The sequence below is a fragment of the Planococcus citri genome, chromosome 4 (genome assembly GCF_950023065.1).
Source record: "Planococcus citri chromosome 4, ihPlaCitr1.1, whole genome shotgun sequence".
NCBI lineage: Eukaryota > Metazoa > Arthropoda > Insecta > Hemiptera > Pseudococcidae > Planococcus > Planococcus citri.
Genome location: NC_088680.1, coordinates 48,208,630 through 48,231,775, shown reverse-complemented (window position 1 = coordinate 48,231,775; position 23,146 = coordinate 48,208,630). Strand labels below are relative to the sequence as shown.

The 23,146-nt window shown below is 32.3% G+C and overlaps 4 protein-coding genes across 5 annotated transcripts; 3 read left to right on the top strand and 1 right to left on the bottom strand.

The window, feature by feature from the left end:
- The first annotated feature begins 1,492 nt into the window (after positions 1–1,492).
- Positions 1,493–6,829, top strand: LOC135845191 (uncharacterized). The gene is made up of 12 exons (XM_065363658.1): positions 1,493–1,691; positions 1,771–1,979; positions 2,049–2,254; positions 2,337–2,432; positions 2,503–2,787; positions 4,095–4,162; positions 4,232–4,437; positions 4,523–4,780; positions 4,859–5,064; positions 5,139–5,237; positions 5,310–5,579; positions 6,147–6,829. Exons 1-12 carry the CDS (start codon positions 1,630–1,632, stop codon positions 6,579–6,581), a joined length of 2,400 nt encoding a protein of 799 aa, XP_065219730.1. The 5' UTR covers positions 1,493–1,629; the 3' UTR covers positions 6,582–6,829.
- A 1,379-nt stretch (positions 6,830–8,208) lies between these two features.
- On the top strand, positions 8,209–9,607 carry LOC135842259 (transcription factor A, mitochondrial-like). 2 transcript variants are annotated; one of them, XM_065359628.1, is made up of 5 exons: positions 8,209–8,426; positions 8,534–8,685; positions 8,791–8,990; positions 9,060–9,155; positions 9,221–9,607. In XM_065359628.1, exons 1-5 carry the CDS (start codon positions 8,371–8,373, stop codon positions 9,410–9,412), a joined length of 696 nt encoding a protein of 231 aa, XP_065215700.1. In that variant the 5' UTR covers positions 8,209–8,370; the 3' UTR covers positions 9,413–9,607. The 2 variants fall into 2 exon arrangements, with proteins under 2 accessions (XP_065215700.1, XP_065215699.1); XM_065359627.1 differs by having other exon boundaries at positions 8,214–8,426; positions 8,522–8,685.
- A 229-nt stretch (positions 9,608–9,836) lies between these two features.
- On the bottom strand, positions 9,837–21,568 carry mts (protein phosphatase 2 catalytic subunit mts). Its single transcript, XM_065359626.1, has 8 exons — positions 21,293–21,568; positions 20,708–20,917; positions 20,337–20,600; positions 20,088–20,260; positions 19,898–20,005; positions 11,064–18,919; positions 10,688–10,995; positions 9,837–10,614 (listed from the first exon to the last, which is right to left on the bottom strand). The coding sequence occupies exons 1-6, from the start codon at positions 21,392–21,394 to the stop codon at positions 18,847–18,849; spliced, it is 930 nt and encodes a 309-aa protein (XP_065215698.1). The 5' UTR covers positions 21,395–21,568; the 3' UTR covers positions 9,837–10,614; positions 10,688–10,995; positions 11,064–18,846.
- Positions 11,944–13,835, top strand: LOC135842256 (solute carrier family 25 member 16-like). The gene is made up of 7 exons (XM_065359625.1): positions 11,944–12,058; positions 12,134–12,226; positions 12,308–12,441; positions 12,535–12,720; positions 12,845–13,001; positions 13,080–13,221; positions 13,298–13,835. The coding sequence occupies exons 1-7, from the start codon at positions 12,007–12,009 to the stop codon at positions 13,470–13,472; spliced, it is 939 nt and encodes a 312-aa protein (XP_065215697.1). The 5' UTR covers positions 11,944–12,006; the 3' UTR covers positions 13,473–13,835.
- Positions 21,569–23,146: the final 1,578 nt, after the last annotated feature.

The following is a 23,146-nucleotide window of genomic DNA, read 5'->3' as shown; positions in this document are numbered from 1 at the left end:
ATAGGTGTTCCTTTACAATGACAGTTTTATTATACGAACTAGCCAATTTAAGGATTATCGAAAATTTTCCCTTCGGAGAAATATAATCGATTTGTAAATTTCCCCTCACTTTGATAATTTTTTTAATACGCTACGAGTATGAAATTATATTACTTTGTTTAATTGACCGCGACAAAATTTGGTTTGCCAAACTTATTTAATATTGCTCTGAATCTCCCTTCGTGTGGACATCGGATGAAATATGCACCTGAGAGTTAGAAAGTTATTTTAAAAAGAGACGCGTGAAGGTAATGAAATTTGCAATGAGTCGTTTTTTCTCACTACATTGAACAATTGCACGAGAGGTGAATAAGTAAAAATGTTTGAAATTCTAGTTTCTGAATGTCAAGTATGTTGGAATAAGAGACGCTTGTCTGGGTCTGGATTTGTGGTCCATTTCTAAAGTGACCCTCGAAAATTTTACTATTATTTTCGGTTTAAAATAACTTTTGATAAAATATAATTTACTTTTTGCAGAGTTTTATTGGTTAATTGGCATTTTTGTATGGATGCAGTGATGAGATCACACGTTAAAAGGAATAAACTAGGTATACCTCATTTCAATTTTAAATTTGCCAAAAAATTGAGCATTTAAGTACCTACTTATCTAATCTGTTCACCTACATGTTACGGTCGCTTAATTCAATGTGATGTGAATTATTACTCATTTAAGAAAAGTACTATAAAAATATAATCCAACACATGTAGTTTCATAACACAATAAGTATAAGCTATAATTGATGACAGCTACATTATTTGTACTATTGAAAGGTTGGATTGATTTGAAATATTTATATTCATAGCTGTCAAAATGTCTCAAATTTCGCGAACAAGTCTATATGAAATTGAAAATTAATAATAAGTAGATAGGTACTAGTACATGTACATTATTGATTATATCCATCAAAGGACATATATTATGACCACGTAGTGTTCGAATAAAAATCAAATCAAAATTAAGCAGAAAAATATTATCAAGATCTAGTTTCATTTTGTAAATTGGAAACATGCAATGCAATGCAAAATGCAACAATCAATGAATCAAATAATGATCTGAGGATTTTTTTCAAAGATCATCACTTCAACATAAAGAGCTTTAGGTACCTACTTCAACAGATACGATTACAAATATATTACAATTATTCAATAAATTCATAAAACAACGGAGTAAAATGGCAAAACATGAGAAAAAATTAAAAATTAAATTTTAAATTAAATACCTATACAAAATAAGCTTGAAAAACAAAATACGTTTTTCTTTTTAGATAATAATTTATTTTTTAAAAATTTCAAATTTTTATTTTCAAAAAACGTTTTTGGTTTTCCAACAGTTTTAAATGTGGTAACACTGTTACTCGTTTTTCAATTGGTCGATAGTTTCCGGAGATTTCCGAATCAATCCGAATCTGAAAATCCCAAAATTTTCTTATCAGTGCGTGCGGTGTTTTTTTTATCACTAAAAAATAAATAAAATTTGAAAATTTCATTTTATGATTTTAAAAATTTGTGAAATTTAGATTTACTTAAATTTTGAATGCTTGGTTGATTTATTATAGTGCATGGTACCCGAAGTGACATCATCGAGTAAAAATGAGTTTATTGAGTCGATCTTTCTTCTCTGTAGTTCCTAGTGGTCAATCTATTTTAACCAAGTAAATTTATAGACCAATTTTCACTCTGAAATGGTATATTGTATATATATTCACTACAATACTTTCTTTTAATTTTCAGATCAATAACGAATAGTGCCAGTAAATATTACTTTTGTTCATTCGGCGTTCTTCAAAAGAAGAATGACTCGTTGACGAAATCATGCTCGGAAAGTACGGTCGTGTGTGATTTCCCTGAAAGACCTAAGAAACCTGCCACAAGCTTTATTCGATTTGCCATGGACATGAAACCCACGCTAATTCGAGATAATCCGATGATGCCTAAAGCAGGTAAATGGTGATACTCTATTCGAAAACTCGGGTTTATTTTCGTTCATCATTTTCTATTTTTTGTTATAGAACAGATGAAGTATGCGGGTAAATTGTGGAATAATGCCGATGTTGACACAAGGGTCAAGTATCAAATAGAATATTATACAGAATTGGAGAAATATTACGACGCGCTTCAAAAATTTAACGCTGGTCTAACGGAAGAACAATCTAAAGCTTTGAAAAAATTTGAAATGAGAAAAAAAGAGGGTCGTGTTCGTCATAAGATTAAAGAAGTATGTAATTGCTGATCATTTAAATGTATGATTTACTGTAATACTGTACGCATTTACATATCTATTTTTTCCTCGTTGACAGAGATTGAAGGAATTCGAAAAACCTAAAAGACCGATGAATCCATTCACGTTTTTTATAGCTTCCAAAAAAGACCAGTTGAAGAAAATTAATGCAGAGGTGAGATAAGGATCTTTTATATTTTCATAATTTATATGTACATATATTATATTTTGAATATGGTATTTAGGTATATTGTCACGAAATAGCCAAGGAGTGGAATGAATTACCCGAAAAAGAAAAAGAAAAATTTCGCCAACTATCGATAATATCACGGAGAGAGTATTACCAGAAAATGGAAGAATGGAAAGATCGTGTGGGCCCTTTGAATATTATGCATGTTTTAAAAACTAAAAACCTTGATGAGGCGAAGAAGTTTCTCAGTGAAAACCCTGTGGTGGATCCGCCTATAACTTTGGAAGAAGATCAAGATGGTCAAGAATATAATGATGCAAGCCCGTCGAAAGTTGTTAAATAAAGAGATACGGTTTTATTTTACTCTTATACCATTAGCTCATTGTGGTATGTTTTTGTATAGATGTATTGTATCTGTGATAACATTTCGAATAATGATTTTTGTCTTTTAAAATAATTATTTTTTCACCATGCTGAATCAATTTTTTTTTTACTTCAAGAATCTTCTTTAAAAGTTAAAACTTTCATAATTGAGGTAATTTAATAATTTATTTCATCCATCGTTAAATTTTGAAATTGTTCTTGCCTTGGAAGGTTATGGCGAATTTCAGTTTTGTCTCTTGTGACTTGCGAACTCTTAAATTTACTCTGATAATTTGGCCCTTCCAAGATTTTTATAACGGAGAGTAAGTCGAAGAATTTCAAGTGTCTTTCGGTATACTGATACTCATGGATTATGATATTCGCATAATGAAAACGAAATATTTTTAATTGATTATTATATTTTGTATTGGTCCTTGTAGTATTGGTTATGAATTGAAACGAATGAAAGTATACATGTGAATTAGAAAATGAAAATTATATTACATAAGTATTTATTTCATTTATTATGAAATATAAATTAAAATTGAATTGATCGTTCTTTTATTTATTATTTATTTATTGAAAGTTGGAAGAAAGGCTGTTTTCTTTTTCTTTTGAACTCGAGTCTCGAATGCCGTTGCTGTAGTGTACTGTGTACTCAGTGTGTAGTTCAGTAGCTCTCAAACGAAGCCAGACCCGGACTCGGAGGCCGAAAGGTCTAGTTCCTTATCGAAAACCGAAAGCTTCTGAAGTTTCCTTAGAGCATATATATGTAGGTAGCTTAATGTAGCTTGCTCTAAGGGAGTTCAAATTCAAGTTTCCCACTGTTTTCTCATTTCTCACTATTTTTAAAATTATTTAATATTTTAATTTTAATATTTTTAATTTTTTGAGAATTGAGATTTATTTCAATGTTTCAATTTCAATTTTCATTCATTATCAATTTATCCATTATTTATCATTTGATCATTTCATTATTCATATTTTTTTTCAATTTTCATTCATGAATCATGATTCAACTTTCCAAATTTCCAAGTTGTTAGCAACGCGATCTGTAGTGTAGTGGATGAAATCTTTGGTGCACCGCACCGCACCTGCCACCAACCATTTTCTCTTGTTTTTGTTTTCCTTCCCCTCCGTTGTGCGCGATAATTCTAAATTTCTGATGTAAGATGTAAACTTGTGAATTCGTGATATAAAAATTGTAATTTGTAAAATATTCTCCGTGTTTAAATTACAGCGTGACAGAGTAATTTAATGAAGTGATCGTTGTTCTCATTTTAGCTTCCGAAGATGCAGTTTTTTAATACGGTTTACTTAGCAGTAAAACACAGTCGTCCATTGATTCAAAAGTTAGCATAGCACGTGTTTTTGCTTTTATTAAATCTTTCAATCATCGCTTGATTTTATGTATTATGTAGTTACAGAACTAGCGTATCGAATGATGTACCGAATTACGTCCAGAGACAATCGTTCAAAGCTTTTTCGACTCAGTCAACCGATGGGCGAAGAAATGCGCCATCAGATACACCAGATAAACCTCAGAGACCATTGAACACTTATTTTCGTTATTTCAAATTGATCGAACCTAAAATTGTTCACGAACATCCAAAAGTGAATAGAACTGGTATGATTATACATACTTAAATGGGTTTGTAATAATATTGATCGTTACCATTCTTAATACCTCATCTTCGATGTTTTTATTCCAGAAATCCATAAAATTGCTAAAGATATGTTCAAAAGGCTGGATAAAGAAACGTTATCAGGTTTAGAAAAACAGTATTCTATTGAAGTAGAGCAGTATAGGACGGATATGGAGGCGTACAAATTGAAGTTGGCCAACCAGCAAGAAGCCGTGTTAAGTAGTATACCTTCTAAACCGAAAAAACCGCTGAGTACTTTTTTCCGTTATATTAACTTGATTGAACCTGAGGTAATTCAACAACATCCCAATGCGAAAAGAACAGGTATGATGGTATTGTGTAGCAGTGATAATTAGTTGATTATTACTACTTGAATACATTTTCTTTTTTGTATCGACGTAGAAATCGTCAAAATTGCTGCCGAGAAGTTCAAGACCTTAAGTGCGGAATCATTATTACCCCTTCAAAACGCGTATTCTAACGACATGGAATTATATAAAAAAGAAATGGAGGCGTACACCGCGAACTTGACTGATGAGCAAAAGAAGGTTTTAGAACAATTAAAAGCTGTGGACAAGAAAAATATGCAGCGCCGGCAGTTGAAAAAAGTGAAAATTATTTCTATATCTCGATTACAACATTTATTCAAGTCGATACATTGTTTCTTATTCGTGTTTTTCAGGATTTCAAGGAAGCGAACAAACCGAAAAGACCTCTGAATGCTTATATGCTATTTGCTCAAAAGAGACGAACTGAAATTGGACCTGTTGCTAACGTCGCGGTAAGCAACTATTTGTTCAGCTGTTAACATCTTTTTCTGTGGTACTTATCAGGTTGTTATGTGTTCTTGTAGGAGTTTACCGTGAAAATTGGCGGCGAATGGAAAAACTTATCTGAGCAAGAACGGAATAAATACGTTGATGAATCTAAAAAATTACTGAAAAAATATGAAACCGAGATATCAAATTGGAAAGCTAGTCTTGAGAACACAGAATATGCGCACCTGATTGAAAAACCTGAAAAAAAATCTAAAAGCACGAAATCTAAAGAAAGTACAAAATCTGAAGAAAGTACGAAACCTAAAGAAAGTACGAAATCTAAATCCAACTTGCCGAAGAAAACGGTAAGTTCGGCTCAAAAAGGGAATGTTCCGCAAAACAAAAAGTAATAGGTAAGTCAATCGTGCTGAACTGAATGTTTTGTCGGAAATGTTCCACTAACTTTTTTATGTATGTGATGTACATTTATGTGCGTGTGCGTGCTTTTCATTCGTTGAAAGAAATCCCGTCGTAGAATTTTTTTGATCCCTTCAATTATCAGTTTTCTATTTGCGAATGGCTAATAGCTTCATTCATTTTAATTTTTCTCATACTGAATCATGAATGAAATATCTGAAACAGTGACGATTAGCTGCATACGAGTTACATGAGTGATAGAAACGTTGTTCTGAAACTGGAATTTTGGTATGACGAATGATAATAAAAAATTGTGACGAATAGAGCTAGAGCAATATCTGACAACTATTTTACTATTCATATTTTTAAAGCCTTTTTTGCCATCTAAGGAGGAATAATGTTCTTCGACAAATACTAACCGATTTTTAAAAAACTTGTGTTTTTTTCCATATTTAATCCGATTATATTGATATATTTCATATGATTACATTGTTTGTCTCGTTTTTTTTTTTCAGGAAGAGAGGAATTCCGATTCGGTTAGTGTTGAAAATGTTATTTATTCACATTGTAAAGCTGACTCAAAAAACGATAAATCTACGATCTCTACTGTATCTAGTGAAAATGATTACAATGTTCAGTCTTGTCATTCAACCTCAAAAAACGATGAAACTACGATCTCCACTGTATCGACAACAAATGAATGCTACAACGTTCAGTCTTGTCATTCAACCTTAAACGATAAATTACCGGAAATTGATTCAGAATTGAAGCATACTACAAATCGTTATTCTATAAATGAAATTATTGTCAAGCTCAGGAAAAATGATTTTAGTAAAATTATATTTTTGATTGATTCCTCTGTCAGTGATAGAAATACAGTCAATGTTGTGATAGGTGTTACATTTGTTTCTGTATTTATTGTGTTGCCATTTTTTTATTTCTTTTGTTAAAATAATGATTATTATTGTAATGATAAGTACTTATTTCATTATGATTAATAAAAGTAAGTTATCAGGTTTTCTATCGGTTAAAATGATTGTACTTTTGTGTTATTTCCTTCATTTTTGAAAATTACTTTCCTATCTTATGTGTTCTGTGTGGAACGAACTGAATTTGTTGTATCTTTAATTTTTTGTATCGTCTTGAAACATGATTTTTCATTGGTCAGCTTAAATATACGTAAACTTATTTATTGATATTTCATGATTTTTCTTGTGATCTTCTGTTTCGATTTTTTCGATCTTACGAATCTCTGAAGTCAGTACATTGTGAGTAAGTGTGAATGGTGACATTGCCTTTTTGATCTTTGCTTATTTTTATATTGGGATGACGATACCTATCTTGCTCATAATCCAATGATTTCAATTTTATAATCTTGTGATGAACTTCATGTCTACGTGAAAATTGAATTAAAATTGGCCGAGAACCAGTCAAACAGAATTGAAAGGAAGCTGCATTTGATGAAAAGACAAGAATAGAATAAGTTTGTGAATCGATGAAAACTGAGCAGAGACTGCAGAGAGCAAAGCCATACGAGAGTAAACGTAAATTGAACTTAAATTCATTTTTAAAAAAAGGTTCTCACTCGAAAAAGTCGAAAATATGAAAAGTGCAAAGTTTGTGCATGTTGGTTGCTGTTGCTCACAAGTCACAAGGTTTGTTCGTTTTTAACCAGGTTTCTCACCCGGGTAAGGTTAAATCCAGAGACCTGTTATAGGTCTTTGGTTAAATCAGGGGTAAAAAGTGGAGAGCGGAGTAAGGAGAGTAAGGAAAGTGTAGACCCGGTTAGACCGAGTAATAAAAACGAACAAACCTACCAGGGTCAGGCACGGATCACGATTTTGTGAATCGGATCACGGATCACGGATCACACATGAAAAAATGATTCGGATCACGGATCACGAATCACAAACTTTAAATTGATCCGAATCACGGATCAATGATCCGTGATCCGTGATCCGAAAAATCGGATCATTTTCGGATCAATTTTCGGATCATTTTCAATTTTTATTTTTATTACCATTAGGGTCACTGAATATGAAAATTGAAAAAAAATTCTTTTCTTCCACTTTGATACAAAAACAAATGATTTTTCACATTCTACGTTTTGATCTCGCTACTTTTGGCAAATCAAACTTCTCATTTTTGATCTTTCAATTATTAATTTAATTTAAATAACGTTAAAATCTTTTTTATTTGAATTTTTTTTAGATTTTTCTCCTTTTTTAATTACATGAAAAATTTTAAACCAACTAAAAGGGTGAAAAGTGAGGAAAAAATGAAAAAAGTAAAAAAAAAGATGATATTGTTGGTGATCCGTTGAATGATCCGAAAATGAGTGATCCGGATCACGGATCACTACGACTGGCTGTGATCCGGATCACGGATCAAGATCAAATTTTTGAAAATGATTCGGATCATGATCCGGATCATAAAAAAAGTGATCCGGATCATGATCCGGATCAAAATGATCCGGATCATGCCGAACCCTGAAACCTACTAGCTTTTTGAGGAGGATGATGGAGGAGTAGGAGGAGGAGTGTTTGAATGCAAAAAACTATCCAGTTGAAGGTCTGTAAAATCTCTGAACCAAAAACTGATAAAAAAAAACGCTCCTCCTCACTTCCTCCTCACCTCTGTTGTTAAGTACTGTTGTGTTTTGTTGTGGTCCGACTGTAACTGATTATGAAATGAAATTTACTTTTTAAGAATTAATTACATTTTTCTTAAATTTCCTCGATGTTATTTGGTCGAATATCAAGTTTTTTACACTCATCACGAACACTATCGTCGAAGTAAGTTTCATTTTTAAGTTATCTACTTTTTTCCTTATAGTTCGGTGAATTGCTTATTTCATCATTCAATTACCTACCTATTTCTCTATTCTCAGGTGCATTTTCAGAAATAATGTTCCGAAATGTCAATTTTATGGAACAGCTGATTTATTTTCCGAAAAAGATGGGCTACCGAAAAGACCAGTCCCAGCATATTTGCGATTCCTCTACAGTGTTCTTCCCGAGTTATCTGCGAAATTTCCTGATCGTAGTTTTCGAGGTAATAAGCAAAATTTCTCTATTTTAAAATTGTTATCAATTCTGATATACTTACAATTACCTATACGCTTATTATCATTGTATCATGTTCGTATTCTAATTTCAGAGAACACTACGATGGTCAAAAAGTTATGGGAATCCTTGGATCAGTGTAAGAAAAGAGAACTTACCAAATCTTATTACGATGAGTTAGATGAATACAGAATGGCTCGTTTACGATATGAATGTAGTATACATGATGGCCTGGAAACTGAAGAAAAACAGTCAACTATTGTGACTAAGAAAGATAAAAGGAAACTGAAAAAAGTACGTTGTGTATTTTCAAATTTATAGAGAAAATTCAACTGGGTGAGTACTAATTGTGAATGTTTTTAGTTGAGAAAAGTCAGCGGAAGACCTAAAAAACCTCCAACAGCATTTCTATTATTTTTGCACAGCAAGCGCGGTACACTTCCAAAAAAACCAGCTGTGGTATGTCATGATTAGAATTTTATTGAAGAAAAAAAAAACGAAACTTAATGAGAATTATTTTTCAGAACTGGGTTAGTGAAGTCACATTGGAGTATAAGAATTTGAAAGAAGACGAGAAAGTGAAATTTCAAGAGGAGGCGAAAAGACTGAACGACGAATATAAAAAATCAATTACCGAATGGGAGGATAAATTAATTAAAGAAGGACAAATTGATATTATGTATAAGAGGAGCAAATTTTCAAAAATACCTGATTGAAACAGGATGTTCTTTTTTTGAGTAATGTGTTTTGTGTACCAATATACCTATTACATAAATGTAAATAAATTACCAATGTGTTTTTTCGTAGATACTAAATTGTTTTTTGTTACTACATACATTATTGATTGTGATTTTGAAAATTGAGCTATTATTTCATGTTGATACGTTCCTATAATAAATGAGTAAATCGCAGTAATTATTCTCTCTTTACAAAACAGGAATACTTTGATCAAAGAATGGATGTCTTCAAAATTTCAGTCATGAAAAAATTTGCAATATTCGAGAAATGAATTTTAGGATCAGAAACTTTGAAAAAAATAAACATTTCTAGAACTCTCGTTTCAGCTCATCTTCTTTTTTTGTTCAGTTCAATTGTTACGGTTGGAGTAGTTACCTCTTCGTACTAAAAATGGAGTCAAAATTATGCGCACACACATTTATTGACTAGAATACATTATAATTTACCATTTCCATACGTTTACTATTTAAACATACAATTTTTGGAAGGAATGAAACGATACGACACACCATTACATTCAAAGAGATTCCATCATTAACCATTAGTGTTTACTTGATCATAAAGAAAATTAAAGAAAATATCATGGAAAACAGTGTAAGAATATGTAAAATGAACGTAAAAAAGAAAAACCTTAACAAAGATATCGAATCTATTGATAATGAAGCATTGACATTGAATATGCACCACTGGCAGTTATCGGTAACAAGTTACTTTCAATGGAACAAAACTGAATATACAAAATGGATTAACAAAATATTTTCAACGAACAATATTGTAATGGAACGTTTAAGCACTTAGATAATACGTTTAAAATATATCGATGGATGGAACAAAAACCAATAAAACCAACACTTAATCGATACATATGACTAGCATAGAAGAAAATTAAAAAAGCGGAATACACAACCAATTAGGTAATCTCTCAATATTCTTCATTTATGCTTCACAATCCAAATACCGTCATGAAAGTTAAATGCGCGCAAACGAACGAAAAGAAATAAATTGCGAAATATACTAAAATCGAAGTTACAACGTTGTAGCATACAAGAAGATTTTTTGTCTTCGTCGGCGATATTCCAACAAATATCAATATAGGTCCACAAATTCCAGAAGCGTGTTGGTCAAATTGATAGCTTCCCAATTGAGTCATCATGAATAGTGCGAACGGAATTACTACGGTCTGAAAAGCAAACTTTAAAGTAGTAACTTTCGTCGCAGTTTTTAAAATTGACGTTTTCACTGCGTCAACTTACTTCACCGAAGAGATAGCCCAATTTGAAAATGTGTATTATGCGAACAATTATCGCCAATAGTGTAAGTTTGAATCCTAATTTTTTCCAAAATTTCTCATCGGTAGGGGCACGTTTTGGGGCAGGGGTTCCCAGTAGAGGTGCGACATCACTCTTGACGCGATTTAATCCTGCCATCATAGAGTCTGACAAATGTCCAGCACGATTCAAATCTTCAAAGAATTTGTGAGCATCATCCTGCTTCGGTGCTACGTTTGGTTGAGACTCTTCTGCCACAGAGGCACTATCACCAATATTTCTTTTAGTAGGCCCTAGGAGACAAAATGATATTAACTTTCAAGTTCCAAAGTTTACGTGTTTATTCAAACTGATGGATTACCTGAGCTGCTACTGCTAATTCCTGGAACATCTTCAATGTTGTCGTTTTCTTCTAATTTGCAACGAGTAATTTTCTGCAATCGTTTTTCGGAATTTTCCAAGATTTTACGCCGTCTGGCTTCTCGTTTCACTTTAGGATCTTCCATACTAATTAATTTTTATCTACTCCTAATATTACTTGATTAAATTACAGAAATTTAGCAATTATTTCATAGCATTAATATTTGACGAAAAAGAAAAGAAAGAAAGAAAGAAAGAAAGTTCGAAACTCAAAAGTTGAAACTTTCGTGGTTCAATTTTGTTTTTCTTGTTTTTGTTTTTTTTTGTAAGCTTTCAGACACGCGCTTGCGCATTGTTTTCACAAGAAATTAACCAATTAAAATGCTTAAATATAATTTCCGTGCTTGCGATTGGTGGATGGATTCCAGTGTAGCCAAATACGCAGTTTTATAGATTTATCCAGTATACTGATAAGAACGTTGGATGTGATAATAATTTGAAATTCAAATAAAATATTTTTGAACTTGAACTTCAAAACAGGTTTTGTATCTAGCTAGTGACCTGTTTTTCAATTTTTTGATGCGTATCTACGGATGAGCATTCATCAAGAATTCTACAGAGATATAACTGAGCAGATACCGGTTTCACTTTTCACGGCTTATAATTTAGTACTGTACCGTGTTCTTCTTATGCCATCACATTCTTCGTTATGTTAATGTTAGTTTCACTTTCCACTTTCTTCAATCTCAACGATACCCCTCCATCGAACTAAAAAGGAGTACTACGGTAATTATCTAACATTATTATTAACTGCTCTATTCAGCATTGTCTATTAGAAATTTAGTGAATCAATATTGTCACACGATTTTTTTCTCCGTTAGGTATGTGTACCTAGAATGTCTTGAAGTTCTGCACCATTCTGTACTTAATGCAATAATTTCATCATGAGTAGCGACAAGGATCTGAATTTCGTTTTAAAATCACTTCTAGCTGGAGGTAAGCATTTTCCTTTTTTTTTTTAGAAAATAAGTTTCACGTGCTTTCAAATTTTGAATGATGAAATTTTTTTAGGAGTTGCTGGAATGTGCTCAAAAACAGCTGTAGCTCCTTTGGATAGAATTAAAATCTTATTACAAGCTCACAATGATCATTACAAAAAATTTGGTAAGGGTTAATTCATCATAACGTATTTTGAAATGTAGAATTTGACTAATTACATCGGTAATGATGCAATATTTTTCTTAGGAGTGTTTACCGGTCTGAAAGAAATCGTGAAAAGGGAATCTTTTTTCGCCTTGTATAAAGGAAATAATGCTCAGATGGTTCGTATATTTCCTTATGCAGCAACTCAGTTCACCTCCTTTGAACTGTACAAAAGTGTAAGCATTATCACGTGTTTTATTTATATACCTACAATCTGTCACTCTGTCTTATGATTTTATTTTTTATAAATTATCATCTCGTTATTATAGTTTTTAACTTCGGTTATGGGAAATAAATCCCACGTGGCCAAATTCTTGAGTGGATCATTAGCAGGAGTCACTGCTGTAGCATTAACCTATCCATTGGATACGATTAGAGCACGATTAGCATTTCAAGTATCAGGACAGCACAGGTACCGGGGAATAGTTCACACAGCTGTGAGCATTGTTAAGCAAGTTAGTATTGTTCGCTGAGAATTTATTTTAAAATCGTACTTCCAATGTCAATAATGTAATATAATAAGGTTTTTCTCATTTGCATGAAATAATGAAAAATAATTTACATGATAATGTTCAACAGGAAGGAGGAATTCGCGGGTTATACAGGGGATTCTTACCAACTTTATGCGGTATGTTTCCGTACGCTGGATTCTCTTTTTATACTTTTGAAATGTTGAAATATAGTTGTATGAAGTACGCACCTCAGTGGACTTGTACTCCGTGTAATCGTAACACAGGTATAATTTGCATACCTAAATGAGAAAATTAACGAGTATTTGGATCGTTCAAAATTCAAATGGAATTTTTTCTTCTAGGAGGAGTAGTTTTGACGGTTCCTGCTAAGCTTCTTTGTGGCGGTTTCGCCGGAGCCATAGCACAAAGCTTTTCTTATCCTCTAGATGTAACCAGGAGGAGAATGCAGTTAGCTATGATGAACCCCGAAACGCAAAAATTTGGGTTAGTTTTTGCACACTGGAAATCATCGTACATATTTTAAATCCGAATAAATGACTAACGCTTGTTTAAATTTCAGGAAAGGTATGGTAAGCACATTGGTTGAAATCTATCAATCAAATGGAGTTGTTCATGGCTTATATCGAGGCATGAGTATAAATTATTTGCGAGCCATACCTATGGTAGCAGTTTCGTTTTCAGTTTACGAACTCATGAAGCAAACATTACAACTCGATACCGGAATGAAACTATAAAGCGAAAGGCTAAAAATATGAATGCATTTAAACATGGGTCATTTCATAATCAAAATTCAATCCTTTTGAAAAAATTGATACGTTTAGCTTGATATTCCTAAGCTATAATTTTCTTTCCTCGTTTTCCCAGTTTTTTTTCTCTCATCAATTTTCCTGTTTTCGAACAAGATCTTTTGATTATCGTGTGGTTTTATGTTACAATGTTGTTTGGTTCATTATTGGTGTTGTGGGTTTCATGTTCCGTATTGTATACCTAAATCTTTGTGTTTTTTTTTATCCAATTAAGCGCACAATTTTAATTTTTAATGCGAAAAGACTGAAATGTAATGAAATTAAATTTCGTATTTGGTGTGTTTTAATTAATTGCGTGTATCACTTTTTTTCATCTCGTGAATTCGTTTCTGTTTTTGTTTATAACCAACTGATTTAGAATTACTTTGAGAGTATTCTTTCAAAACGAAAGATATAGATAATTTTTCACTTCAGGGCATTGACTATTGGTGAGATACCATTACCACGCATCAACGATAATCACTCGATAAAATTTTTCCATCATGAAAATGAAGCCAATAGTACTGAAAACGTAATTGATCATATCTTACATTGATTTATGTATTTTCTATTTACAAATATTGAGCTTAGCGGTTACCAATTAGAGATATTGAAATAACGATACGGAAATATTTGAGAAATTTGAAATAAAGTGTGTTTGGCCTTGTGAAAAATCTGATAAGTTGTGAGGTTCTTGTACCCTATTTTTAAATACGCTCAATTTTCCTTGAGATTTTTACGATTCTTTGATGGGAAATTGATATGATATCCTACCGAGTGTTTTATACGAGTCTTATAGGTGAACTTTGCATTAAAGTTTCAACACTATTGTTCTTTTCACTTCCAATTTTATTAGTTATTTGTGGGATTTTCTGAAATTGATTATTCAGAACGTCAAATGTACTTTGTTACCCGATGAATTTTGTAATTTAAATGTAAATTGTGGTAATTTTACCTGCATTAAGTATGATTTTTTTCTTTTTGAATGCCGACTTTTGAAGTTCAATATTAAAGAATGAGGCAAGTAATCTACCTAGTACCTACCTACTGTCTCAAAATGGTAAAATTCTCAAGTTTTATGATGTTTGAATTATAATTTGAAATTTTTTAAATGATACGAGTAAAAATAGAGGCCCTCTATGAAAAAGTACACGATCTGTTCGCTCAAAAAATTTACTTTCACGTTTTAAAGAACTTCAAAATCTGAAAAATCAAAAAGTTTTGATGCAACTGAACCTTGAACATTAGAAATTGTCATTCTAAAAAGATTGATAGCGTCCAAAAATTGAAGAAAAATGACTTCTTTTCAAGGAAACGCAAATAAAATTTCATCAGTTCAGGTGAGTATTGAATTCAAAAAAGAAGCTCGTGCTCTTCGCAACCCTTAAAAAAAAGTAAATCAATAATGCAAGGTTTGATGTATCAATTTTTTCCAAAAAAATACACTATATATAAGCATCCAAAAAAGTGATATACGTGAGCTAAACATTTTAATGCAGAAAAAAATCACAAAATAAAACTCGATCGAGACTTCAATAGTTTTGGCGAAAAGTAGGAGGTTTTTTTTGGAAATTATTGACGAAAAAAGTAACACTTGGTCGCAATTTTTGTCTAAAAATTAAGATAACTTATTTCGTTGATTTTTGGCAAAAACCGAGACGTTGAAAATTCTAGCAAAATGCACGGCTTTTAGCCATTTTAGGCCAGAAACTGAAACTTTTTCGAAATTTTCAGACAAAAAAATGAGATTTAGTAAAAAGGTGAAAGCTTTGAGTAATTTTTGGCAAAAATCAAAACTTTTACAATTTATTTGAAAAAAAAAACAAAAAAGCTTTTTGGAAAAAAATGAGAATTTCCAGCAGATTTAGACAATTTTATAGCATTTGACAATTTCTGAAAAAAAGAGACTTTTGACTGATTTTTTGGGAAAAAAGTGAAGCATTGGAAATTTTGGTGCAAAATATAAAATTTTCGGAATTAGGCAAAAAGCGTGACTTTAATTTTTGGTGAAAAACGTGATTTTTTGGCAAATTTTGGTGAAAAACTATTTTTGCAAAAATTACTGGATTTTTGAGTACAAATAACTTTCAACATTTTTAGTAAAAAGGCGAAAAGTTTACAGTTTTTAACTTTTTGTTGGGCGATTATAACAAAAAGTGAGATTTTTGAAGTGAAATGTTGAGATAAGTATTATCAGCATTTTTGGTTCGTTTTTTTTCGCAAAAAGTTGAGCCAAGATTTGAAAAAATTACATAATTTTGAAAATTGAGCAGGTAATTATTCTAAATGCAAATTTGAATCAGAATTTTTCTTCTCATTTTTAAATTATGATAACGTTTTAGAAAAATATTTTGTTTTTAATTCATAAAAAACAATGTTAATTTTTTCTAAATGAAAATTTTTTCCTCGTCGTTTTCCCTGGATCCAAAATAAATTTGTAGATTTGAGGCCAAGTTCTAAAAGCATCAAAAATTGCAGCGTCTGATTTCTGTTTTCTCTGCCAATAAGTCTTTATTGGAAAATGAAGGGCTTGTGGTATTGCCATTTTTAAAATTACCACTTTTTGAATCAAAAGAATGGTAAGATTTTGTGTAAGTAATAAAAACAGTAGGTTAATTTATTTTCATTGGCTCATAATAAACTTTTGTCCATTCATTAACAAAAATAAAAATGAATGGAAATCCTAGAAGTCTTCTATCCCACTCCTCTCCAAAACTACTTTAGGGTGACTTTTTCATCCCTACTCCCTATTTTTTTTTTAAATTGGATGTTTGTAGTGGCAAATAACGAATACCTATTTCAAGAACATCATATCATTCATCACCTATTTTTTTCCTCATTGAATCTTCCAATAATTATTCGAGTTGTCACGAAAAATGAATCAACTTCAACATCCCCCCTCCCCTCCCAACTTGAATTCAGCGTGATCTTCAAACGAATCATGATTTTCTGCCGTTGCCATAATTACAATCTTTGATCGTGTAAAAAAAAATACAAAAATATCTCGTGTTTACATAATAATAAGACGACTAGGAAACTTGAGATGAAAAATAACACCTCGTCGAAGGCAGCGATTCGCCAATGACCAACCTTCACCTTCAATCAAGAGCCAAGAGCTCATACAACAAACGGTACACAAACACAGTGATTTCATCAAACGCACGGCACGCTTAGAATAGGGAAAAAATACGACAAATGAAATATCACACAATGAGTAGCATGCAACTTTTATTGCTGATATAAATTTATTATAATTTAAGCGCATAAAAATAAATAAAATTTTTAATGAGGACACAATGCGATAATTGTTAACTTCAACTAAAGTTTACACTGTAAAGAATAGTAACATATTACAATACACGTTTTCGTTAGTTATTCCATATTTTTTTTTTCACTCGTAGAAAAAACAGAGAAGAGTGTGGTGGAAACGACAAAAAGCAAACATATCGTACGTACGAAGAAACCTACCGAGGGATTTTGTGTTTTTTTTTCAAGTAATAGGTAAAATTTTACACACGATCACGTCAAACTACGCAATCAGCCACATACTGCGAACACAGTCATTTATACAGACTCGTTTGCATTTCGTTATCGAACGTAAAGCGAAGTAGAAATGCAACATTTTCAATTTACACTTATAATTATAGCACAATACTCGAAAAGAGAAAACAATCGAAATTTCTCTTCAAGGTGTCGATTTTCCTACATGGCCAAAAAATTTACACGATTTTTCCTTTGACTAGAAGTGGATCCTACTTCGCTTTACGTGTAATTACAGAACTCGTACATAATCAAATGTTTCTACATAATCGTATAACTAGCACCTGTCTTCAAAAATATAACCGATAATACTAAAATATCGTACGCATTTAGAATTGGGTTTTTTTCTCGTAAAAAAAAAACTCGACCGATGCTGCGCTATTTTTTTTTTTAGCTCATTTTATAAACCAACAAAATACTTATAAAATTACATAAATCCGGTAATAATAAATTCTTATTCAATATCCATTCGTTAGAAGCGCGAAACCTATCCAACGTTCGCTATACAGCTTGAGAGAAAATCAATTCAAAACAAATACACAGAAGGGGTAAAGGACAGAAAGAAAAAATACAACGAAGAACGAATCTCATTAGTAAAAATTACCCGTCTTTACAAAATATACAATTACGCTAGAACAATTTACCAAAAAAATAAACAGATGGGAGAGGCAAGGGATGAGCGAAGGTAGCTATCGAAGCAGTCCAGCAGTCGTGGGTTAAGATTTTTTTTTTTAGAGTTGTAAAATATTTTTAAGGTGTAAAAATGACGTTACAACTCGATAACATTAAAGCGATAACTTTTTTACAACAAAAAAAAACACACACGATTTGAAAACAGAAAAAAAAACAAAACAGAACGAGAGGATGACAAAGAACGAATAAAAAGCACTTCGCGAACCGAACGTGTTAGAAAAACAACAGAAAAGAAAAAACAAAACAGGTAATAAATTACATTAAAATGTACAAATGTTTTCAATATAAGCTCTACTTGCTATGAGCAAAGCGAACTATCACTAAAATCTAAGCTATATCCCTGATTACATGTGTAAAGTAGGCGAGAAGAGGAGAATATTACAGAATTTCAAACCTTTCGTTAAGTATCCAACACGTTGCCAATTTCGTTACGCAGCAGCGATGAAAATTTTGTCACAGGAATTTTATTTTTAATTTTTTCGATCAATTCGGTCGCTAGTTTTTCTATCGTATTTAACCCCCTGAGATTCAAATTACCTTGGTCCCGGGACTAAAAATTATTGACAAAATGCGCGTCAAATCGTTACCACCAAGTTTTCGCAATCGTTACACAATCGTATAATTTCACTTTTTTTTTTTGCTACGTTACGCTTTATTTATCAATTATTTGGTCGAGCATAAAAAAATCTCGCGCTCGTTATCTCCTCCATCATTCTCACGCACTTAATAAAATAATTTACGATATGAATTCCGAATAACGAAAATGTACCATTTTGTATACTAAAAAAAAGGCGAATAAAAAAAACTATCGGTTTTTTCTCCCGTTATAGAGCAAAGACATTTTATTCGTACGGATACTTTCCTGCGATATATTAAGGAGAAAAAAAATAAATAAATAAAAATTTATAAACCGCGTGCCAAACACGTTACAAATATTAGGTTTATAAATATTAGAAATAGGGTTTTTTTCATTCTTTACCTCTACACAAAAACGTATATAAGTATTTTATTATGTTTATAAAAATCGGATTTTTTTTTTCTTCTTAATAACAAATCAATATAGTAATAGAAATAATATTAATACAGAAATTTATAAAAAATAATCGGGTGTTCTACGAGTTACGTGTGGTTCTCCGCGTCTCGGTGCCGGATCAAATTGTAAACTGTAACAATAAGAAAAAAATAACGAATTTTGTTAGAGACGTAAAAAGAAAATCATACTGGAGGTTGGAGCGCATAAACAAAAAGGCTTCTTTATAATCTTGACGTGTTTTTTTTTCTAATAATTTTTTAAGACCTACAAATGCCTGTTCAAGGATACGACGATGAACGATTTATTATTTTTTTCCTCTTAGATTTTCACCGTCCGAAATTAGAACCAGGAAAAGTTAAAAAGGAGAAAAACTGATTTCGATGTTTTTTCCACGATTAAAAAAAACTCTCATTTCAATTTCAAAGCACCGAGGATACGTAAATTCGAACAAAAATATCGACGATATGAAATTAATTACGGACGTACATTTTATTTAATCCACCAGCTGCGAAGCTACATAAATTCGCAAAAATTTCCCTCCTCCCACGTGCCATAATGGACACCAGAGCCACCACCAATCAATCAAGAAAACAAAACTCAAACGCGTTTAACCACGTGTTGCAAAAAACTGGTCCATCCAAAGACGTTAATGACAGGCGGTTTGCCCTTCCGCCGTCGATGTCCTTGGTCCATTAGAATAAGTAGCTGAGCGAGATCAATCATCATCTATGTTGCAGAAAAAAAGAAGAAAAAAGTGGGATTTTCGCAAATAAACCGACGACGAACGACGCGACGAGATAATAATCACACGAATATCTGCTGCAACGATAAAGATATCTTCGGTCGCTATAAATACGCTAATCGAGCGTCACTTCGGCTTTAAAATCGAATCGGCGAATGTTAAAAATATGACACGTTATCAGTTTCGAATTAAACGACCGATTACCTTTGTGACGAGAATATGGTTTCACCTGCTATCAAGGGTCAAATACCATTATCGAGTATTACCTCCCATGATGGGTCTCGTAAAACACACAATGGTGAAAAACAAACACAAAAAATGTCCTACGATGATTAGAAAGCAATGTAAAGCAAACACCATACTTACAATGAATACTTTAGACCGTCGTCTAATTCCATAATAGCAGCTTGATTACCACATCTGTAACAGTAGTTCGGGGCGGAGAAAATTGTAACTACATTTCTATCGTGACACCTAAACACAAAAATCACACATCTTATTAGAATACGAATCGGGTATTTAATCAGCCTACACATGAAAGATCGTAGATACTGACCAGTTGTAGCCTTCCATAACTAACTGATGTGCTCGTGATACTAAAGTTAAACCGTTAGAATGATTGAACGTTTCTGAAATATCTTGACCGAAAGTATAACCAGCTCCTCGCGGAGATATTCCCCACCCTCCTCTGTCATCAGGATCTGACCAAAGTAAATCACACATAGGTCCCTGTAACGTAATGAAAAAAAAAACGAATTAGGGTCTCATCATACTCTAGATGAAAATCGACGAGTTAATTTCATACCTCATGCGGTACTTCTTGAAGACGGTCCAGGGCACGTATATGGTCCAATGTATCGATAGAAGGTGACAGACCACCGTGTAAACAAAATATTTGACCATCGACTAACGCGGTAAGTGGTAGGTAATCAAACAAATCAGTGAAATATTTCCACACACTGGCATTTCCATATTTTCTCAAACATTCGTCATAAAACCCATATACTTGAGTAATTTGTCTCGATTCGTGATTTCCTCTTAAAATAGTTATTCGTTCCCTATACCTAACCTGTAAACAAAAAATGAATAATTCGATTAGTAATGTCAACACACTACTCGTAGTAGGTCCTACGTCAACGGAATCGATCGCCAAAGGATGATCGTATTAACACGTACTTTTAATGCTACCAATAATGTTACTGTTTCAACTGAGTAATATCCACGATCTACATAATCACCCATGAACAAATAATTCGTATCGGGAGATTTGCCACCTATACGAAAAAGTTCCATTAAATCGTGGAACTGGCCGTGGACGTCTCCGCATACTGTTACAGGACATTTAACTTCCTGTACGTTTGATTCCTTTGATAATATTTCTTTAGCCTAAAATCATAACAAACGGTTTTAATAATATCGCATTATCAAACAACACACTAGGAAAATGTCTACTAGGTGAATCATACTTTATATTTATCACGTAATCAAATGTAATCAAACGAAAATCGCCTATCATGATTTATGAAAAACTCGAGATTTATTATGAAATAATCCAATGAGAGGAAATGCATCGCGAGTGAATAAAATATCTACAGCGACGCATCAATTTGAATATTGTTTTCAGTATACCGAGAAAACGATATGTAAGAGATAATACCGTTGTAAAATTAAGAAATACGTAAAGTGTGTATCAATCGAACAGTGTTACGAAAGCAAAATATTGCGAGCGGTCGACTAGGAATAATTATAATTGATTCTTACCTTGTCGCAAAGGATTTTTACTTGTGATTCCGTCAGTTGACGGCATTCGTTTAGTTGCTCGATCCACTGATCGAGCTCCTTAAGGGACGACTTGTCTTCCATTAATATTTGTAAACGCGCAGATTAAAATTAACGAACTATGAACTAAACTAAAAGCATCGGAATGTTTTCACTTGTTTAGAAACTAAGTTTATTATCCGTTTGGAAATTTAAACAAATATAACACACCAATGCTATCAAAATGGCCGTATGTCAAAGAACGAAGAATTGAAAATCGGTAAATTCGGTCACAGAAAATTTTTTGCAGAATGTCAACGAACGGATGCGCAAGGCACGTGTCAAATCAACAAAAACACCAGCGCTAGCAACGGATAAGAAGAGAAACACACGAGCAGGTGTGATCCTATTTCGTAAATTTTTTGTTTTTTTAATTTTTAATTTTAATTTTAAAAATTTTATTAATTTTTATTATTTTTATATTTTTATTTTCAATTTTTTTGGTTCAATAATTATTTCTTATTTCAAAAAATTCAATTATCTCAGAATGCATTACAAATAAATACGATACTCATTTTTTCCCTTTAAAATTGATGAAATATTTTAAAAAAATGTTTAAATTAGCCAAATTAGGTTGTGTGAACAAAAAAATGACTAGGCAGTTTTCACCATTAGCCCTTCAATTGCACCCCCTGCCGGACGATCCTCCGGGACAACTTTTTTTTTAAAGGGGGAGTCCTAAGGAACATTTCTAGCCCTTGTCCTAATGTCTTCAAAAAAAAGTGGTCCTACTTACAAAATGGCGGCTATTTTGATTGGCAGGTCAGCCGAAATACGAAATAGGCAAATCGCAGATTTTGTGTTTCAACATCCAACATAGGATTTGCAAAATTTTTTTTAAACCATACCAAGGTAAATCGAAAGAATAGGCAAAAATTCATCACCTGTCAAAATTTCAAGTGCTCAAGTGCCTTTTTCGATTTTTGGTGAATTTTCAAAAATCAAATGTTGGCCAAAAAAGGGAAAAAATAAAAATTTCACCAAATTGACCCAGAAAGCTGAAATTTGATACATCCTATTGCTATTTTTGACCTGCCATATGGAATGAAAACTATTTCAAACCGTTTTTACTTTGAGCAGTTCGTTCTGGGTTCTGGAGCCTCCAGCAGATTGTTAAAACTCGAAATTCCCACAAAAATTTCATTAAATGGAGTTGGAAAGCCGAAATTCATTCTGCAAACTAATTTCAATTCACTACGAAGTTGACTGCAGGTGAATTTCAAGTCGTTTTGGAGTCTTCAGCGATTTTTTGAAAAATACTGGAGCTTCCACTAGATTTTTAAAACTTCAAATTCATTCAAAATTTCATCAAATGGAGATGGAAAGCTAAAATTAACTCTGCACTCCAATTTTGACACCCTCTGAAGACGATTTCAGGTGGGTTCAAGTCATTTTGGAGCCTCTCTTTTTATGGAATAGGTAAATTTATGGCAATGAAGTACCTACATATTATAATGTACATTTTATATTCAGCCAATCAATAATGGATCATTTTTAAAAACTTTTTATTCTAATCTAAGTTGAGTAATCTTTCATTTTTTTCACTTTTTTTTTTGGAAATTCAATTAAATTTTTTATGAATTTTTAGCTTTTGTTTTTTCAACAGTTTCAAACTTTATATGTGAATATCATAAAATATGTATGAAGTATGCGCATCAAATATGTAAGCAATACCCTATCCAAAACTTGAGCTCTATAGAGGTCATTTTTCCATTATTATTTTTCCCAACGGCTCAGACAGAAGTAAGTACCTACCTATTACATATGTATAATGCAAATGTATTCTTTATGAAGCAC

What these genes read in the sequence shown, in the direction of transcription:
- LOC135845191 (XM_065363658.1), top strand. Translation starts at nt 1,630, where the DNA reads ATGAGTTTATTGAGTCGATCTTTCTTCTCTGTAGTTCCTAGTGGTCAA. An exon ending in AGCGCCGGCAGTTGAAAAAA is followed by an intron (nt 5,065 to 5,138) that starts GTGAAAATTATT and finishes CGTGTTTTTCAG; the next exon opens with GATTTCAAGGAAGCGAACAA. An exon ending in CCAACTTGCCGAAGAAAACG is followed by an intron (nt 5,580 to 6,146) that starts GTAAGTTCGGCT and finishes TTTTTTTTTCAG; the next exon opens with GAAGAGAGGAATTCCGATTC.
- LOC135842259 (XM_065359627.1), top strand. Translation starts at nt 8,371, where the DNA reads ATGTTATTTGGTCGAATATCAAGTTTTTTACACTCATCACGAACACTA. An exon ending in TCCTGATCGTAGTTTTCGAG is followed by an intron (nt 8,686 to 8,790) that starts GTAATAAGCAAA and finishes TTCTAATTTCAG; the next exon opens with AGAACACTACGATGGTCAAA. An exon ending in ATAAAAGGAAACTGAAAAAA is followed by an intron (nt 8,991 to 9,059) that starts GTACGTTGTGTA and finishes GAATGTTTTTAG; the next exon opens with TTGAGAAAAGTCAGCGGAAG.
- LOC135842256 (XM_065359625.1), top strand. Translation starts at nt 12,007, where the DNA reads ATGAGTAGCGACAAGGATCTGAATTTCGTTTTAAAATCACTTCTAGCT. An exon ending in CCTTTGAACTGTACAAAAGT is followed by an intron (nt 12,442 to 12,534) that starts GTAAGCATTATC and finishes TCGTTATTATAG; the next exon opens with TTTTTAACTTCGGTTATGGG. An exon ending in CTGTGAGCATTGTTAAGCAA is followed by an intron (nt 12,721 to 12,844) that starts GTTAGTATTGTT and finishes AATGTTCAACAG; the next exon opens with GAAGGAGGAATTCGCGGGTT.
- mts (XM_065359626.1), bottom strand. Translation starts at nt 21,394, where the DNA reads ATGGAAGACAAGTCGTCCCTTAAGGAGCTCGATCAGTGGATCGAGCAA. An exon ending in TAAAAATCCTTTGCGACAAG is followed by an intron (nt 20,918 to 21,292) that starts GTAAGAATCAAT and finishes TTATGATTTTAG; the next exon opens with GCTAAAGAAATATTATCAAA. An exon ending in GACGGTCTAAAGTATTCATT is followed by an intron (nt 18,920 to 19,897) that starts GTAAGTATGGTG and finishes TTATTGTTACAG; the next exon opens with TTTACAATTTGATCCGGCAC.